Source organism: Otolemur garnettii, unplaced genomic scaffold (genome assembly GCF_000181295.1).
Source record: "Otolemur garnettii isolate 467f Iridium unplaced genomic scaffold, OtoGar3 scaffold00096, whole genome shotgun sequence".
NCBI lineage: Eukaryota > Metazoa > Chordata > Mammalia > Primates > Galagidae > Otolemur > Otolemur garnettii.
The window spans coordinates 7,380,246-7,384,988 of record NW_003852491.1 but is presented as its reverse complement, the minus strand read 5'-3'; the positions used below and the strand labels follow the sequence as shown (position 1 = coordinate 7,384,988).

General features: G+C 48.3%; 1 protein-coding gene across 1 annotated transcript in view; it reads left to right on the top strand.

Moving 5' to 3' along the window:
* The first annotated feature begins 1,363 nt into the window (after positions 1–1,363).
* The window catches only part of ZNF689 (zinc finger protein 689), a 7,224-nt gene continuing 3,844 nt past the window's right edge, over positions 1,364–4,743 (top strand). The window contains exons 1-2 of the mRNA XM_012808908.2: positions 1,364–1,909; positions 2,100–2,213. Coding sequence (XP_012664362.1) covers positions 1,705–1,909; positions 2,100–2,213 — 319 coding nt within the window. The 5' untranslated portion in view covers positions 1,364–1,704. The remainder of the gene's footprint in view (positions 1,910–2,099; positions 2,214–4,743) is intronic.

Here is a 4,743-nt window from a genome sequence, read left to right as displayed (position 1 = left end):
GCCTTAGCCGCTTGAGCCACAGGCGCTGAGCCAGGTATTTCATTTTCTTTGAAACTATGGTGAAGGGAGTTTTGTCCTTAATTAGCTTCTCATCTTGGCTGTCAAGTAATGTTAATTGTAGTTTTTTCTACCACCTCTGTTCAAGCATCTTTCTCAGAATATCTCACTGCCTGCCTTATTTTTTTACTTTTTCTATCACATTATCTTTATTCCTTGAGGGCTTCAAGGTTAGTGTTTTGCCCATAGTAGGTGCTTTAAAATACAGATGAATAGGTTAGAGACGGATGTGTATGTCACCAGCTGAGGTGAGAGATGTGCAAATGGCACATTCTCCTGCTCCCAGTACCCTTGGGAGATGGCATTGAGCTGGTGAAACTTTGCACTATAATACTTACATAGAACTGGGGGCTTATGGGTTGGGTGCTGGATGGTTCCATCAGCAATTTTCTGTGCCCTTCACATACATGCTTGTATCATTCTCTTGCTCAGTAGTTGTGAATTTATATGCCTCAACAGACTGTAAACTCCATTCAAAGAATGATCCATGACTTCTTTAACCCTGCTTGTCCTAATTGCTTAGCAGTATGTTTTGTGCACTGAACAAATTATGTAAAAATAATGTATGAGGATTATGCATATGATTGAATCTGAGAAGAGACCAAAAGCTCAGATGAATTCCTAGGTTGGCAAGCAAATTAATAGTAGTGTAAAGGAAGAATGCCTAGTTGAGTGGTGTGAATAAAGGCCTCGTCAACCTTGGATTTACATCTTTGTCCTTCTTCCTTGCTAGGAGTATGACCCTGGAAACTCTTGGAATCCCTCTAAGACAATTTCAACAGTAAAACCAGGATGATAGCCACCAGCTCACAAAATGGTATCAAAGAATAAATAGGAGGAAATGTGTAATATATTGCGTATGGCACCTGCCCCCAGGAAACACTAACGTTAATTTCCCTTCTTTGAAGGGTGACAATGAAGTTAACCATCACCCAAAGTGAAGGATCCCTTGATAAAGCCAGGAATGGCAGTGAGGGTAATCTCAGCTCCGGCTAGGCCAGAATGGCACCGTCGCTGAAATTTTTCTCTCCTTCAGAGATAGGCTGAGTCAGCCAGAGAAACAGTGGAAATTTGCCTGAGGGTTTTCTACTGATCACAGGTGGCCGCAAACTGCTTTACCACTCAGTACGGTTACCCGACACTAAAGAACCAGCTTCCTGCCCTTATGCATCCGTTGGCTTCGTTCAAACAGGCGCCTTTGCCAGCACCCAATCAGAACATTCGATCTTTGGCGAACACCCAATGAACGCCTGTAATGGGTAGGGAGAAAGAAGAGGGCGTGAAGCCCAATCGCAGCGCCATTGCACTTGAGGGCAGAGAGGTTAGGAAGCCGGCATGGCGATCCGGTCAATAAAATCGATAGCTGGAAGCTGCCTGTGTTCCAGGCAAAGGCGGTGCAGTCGCAGCGCCGCCATTTTCCCCGAAGGCATCTTCCGGTGCCTTTCACCCAAGTTCGGGCAGGAGTTTCCTGAATAACAGCGAAAGGTTTCCGTTAGCCCTGCGGGCGTCTGATTCAGATTCCCTCCGAGCCTCGCCGGCCACGTTCAGCACTGGTTCGGTGGGGGCTCCTAAATCCCAGGGCCTGCCAGCGCCCAAGGGCTGCAGCCAGGACCGGGAAGGCCGTAGGGCGCCGGCTTCTCGGGTCCAATGGCGCCGCCTTCGGCTCCCCTAGCTGCGGGGGGAGCAGGACAGGATAGATCCAGTCGGAGAAGGGGAAGGAGGCCGAGGGCTGTGAAGTTCGTGGACGTGGCCGTGTACTTCTCCCCGGAGGAGTGGGGGTATCTGCGGCCCGGGCAGAGGGCCCTGTACCGGGACGTGATGCGTGAGACCTACGGCCACCTGGGCGCGCTCGGTGAGGCCCGGCCCAATCCGCTTACGCGGGCCCCGGGGGGCTGGAGGAGCTTGGGCGCCGAGGGAGGTCAAGGAGTCCAAAGTCCTGGCATGCAACCAGGTAGTGTCAGGGGAGAGGATGCCATCGTGTAGGTGTCTACCCAGTCAGGACATCTTAGGACCTGGCCCTCTGACTTGTTCTTCTTCCCCAGGGTGCGCAGGTCCCAAACCAGCCCTCATCTCCTGGTTGGAACGAAATACCGATGATTGGGAACCAGCTGCCCTAGACCCGCAGGAGAACGGAAGAGGGGTAACGGTCCAGAGAAGTGAGTGAAAAATAACCGTGGAGAGGCTGCAGCCCTCCGCTACGTTGTAGCCTCTAATGACTCAGCGCAGAGTTTTGACCCATGCTGTGGTGCTACATTTTCTGCTTGTATTTTCACAACCGCAGGTTCTTGGCTCCGGTGGTGTGGGGCCGTCCACCCTACAAGGATTCCCACGTCAGTTTGCAAGCTAACTACCTGCACTTCCCGATCCAAAAGGATCATTTTGCTTTCAAAAGGAGCTACCTTCCTGCTTCCTTCCCAGTCTCTAATCCATCATAGGGATCCTGAGAGAAACCCTAAATTTCTCGGAGTTTTCTGGATTTTGGTTGAAGAGAGCTTGTGGGGAACCTGGAATGCACGGTTCTCTTTCTGCTCTTATAGTAGGATGATCCTAATCAGTAAAGGACATACTGCACTTTCCTCAGGATCAAGCAAAGTTGTGGTTAACACCATTCAGGTATAAAGGCTCCAGATTCACCCACAGGGGCAGATAGAACTCTGGGCTGGAGTTTCTATGCCAGTTTTTCTAAGGCCAAGGATATCTTTCATAGGTTCAGATCTGAGCATTATATTTCCTTGCTTAAAACTTCAGTTGGGGGCGGGATGGTGGCTCATGCCTGTAATCCTAGCACTTTGGGAGGCGAAGGCAGGAGGCTCTTTTGAGCCCAGGAATTCCCCACCAGCAAGAGCAAGACTGCTGTCTACTAAAAATAGAAAACATTAGCTGGAGCAGCACCTGTGGCTCAGTGGGTTGGGCACTGGCCCCATGTACTGAGGGTGGCAGGTTTGAACCCTGCCCTGGCTAAACTGCAACAAAAAATAGCCGGGTGTTGTGGCAGGTGCCTGTAGCCCCAGCTACTTGGGAGGCTGAGGCAAGAGAATTGCCTAAGCCCAGGAATTGGAGGTTGCTGTAAGCTGTGATGCCACGGTACTTTACCAAGGGCCATAAAGTGAGACTCTGTCTCTAAAAAAAAGAAAAAGAAAAACTTAGCTGGGCATGATGGTGTGCACCTGTAGTCCAAGTTACCTAAAGGCTGGAGCAGGAGGATTGCTTTAGCCCAGGAGTTTAAGGTTGCTGTGAGCTAGGCTGTGGCCATGAGTGCCTAGCCTGGGAAACAGAGCAAGACTGTCTCAAAAAAACAAAACAAATTTTTTAGCTAGTTTTTCCTAAGGTTGTCAAGTGGCTGTCGATTCTTGTGGATGTCTAGGAAGTTGTATTTTTTTTTTTTTTGGCCAGGGTAGGGTATGAACTCCCCACCTCCAGCATATGGGGCCCTGTGCCCTACCCTTTTGAGCCACAGGCACCACCCATAGGAAGTTGAATTTTTTAAATAGCCTCAGTTGATTTGGATGTACATCAGTGTTTGTGAACCACTGGGTAAAATATAGTCCAGGGTCCTAAACAGTGCTAACTAACATCAGTGGTCTTAAAGTGTTATTCCAGACCAGCAGCACCAAAACTCCATAAATTGTTAGAAATGCAAATTCTTGTACCCTACCCTAGACCTGCTGAATCTGTGACCCAGCAATGTTTCAGTAAGTCCTTCAAAGAATTCTGATCACAGTGAAGTTTGAGAACCATTGGTTTAGGAGCCTTATGAGCCAGTCACTGCCAGCTTATACCTCATTTGTTTGCACTTCCTGCCTTACACTTCATGTTTAAGATATCTCAGCCTGTGCACACTGAGCCTTGGGACTTTTCATGCTGTCTCTTCTGCCAGGTCTACCATTTCAAACTTGTAACACTCCATTATGTTCATTTTTTTTTTTTTTTTGAGACAGAGTCTCATTTTGTTGCCCTTGGTAGAGTATTATGGCATCATAGCTCACAGCAACCTCAAACTCTTGGGCTTAAGAGATTCTCTTGCCTCAGCCTCCCAAGTAGCTGGGACTACAGGCACCAGCCACAACACCCAGCTATTTTTAGAGACAAGGTTTTACTCTTGCTTTGGATGATCTCGAACCAGTGAGCTCAGGCAATCCACCTGCCTGGTCCTCCCAGTGTACTAGGATTGCAGGTTTGAGCCCCCTCTCCTGGACTGTTAATTCATCTTTGAAGAACCAATTGAGTGGTGCATTGGCTCACACCTATAATCCTAGCATTCTGGGAGGCTGAGGAGAGTGGATTGCTTGAGCTCAGGAGTTTGAGACCAGCTTGAGCAAGAATGAGACCCAATCTCCACTAAAAATAGAAAAACTGAGGTAAAAGGATCACTTGAGCCCAAGAGTTGGAGGTTGCTGTGAGCAATTATGATGCCATAGCACTCTACCCAGGGTGACAAAGTCACAGTCTGTCTCTAAATAACTAAGAATCAACTGAGTTACAAAAACTATGGGTAATTCTACACAATTGTGAAATAGAAGGACATGGGTGCTAACATAGAATGCTCTTTAGAAGGTGTTAAGTGAAAATAATGAAAGTATAGTAAATTGGCTCGGCGCCTATAGCTCAACCGGCTAAGGCGCCAGCCACATACACCTAAGGTGGTGGGTTCGAATCCCCAGCCTGGGCCCGCCAAACAACAATGAC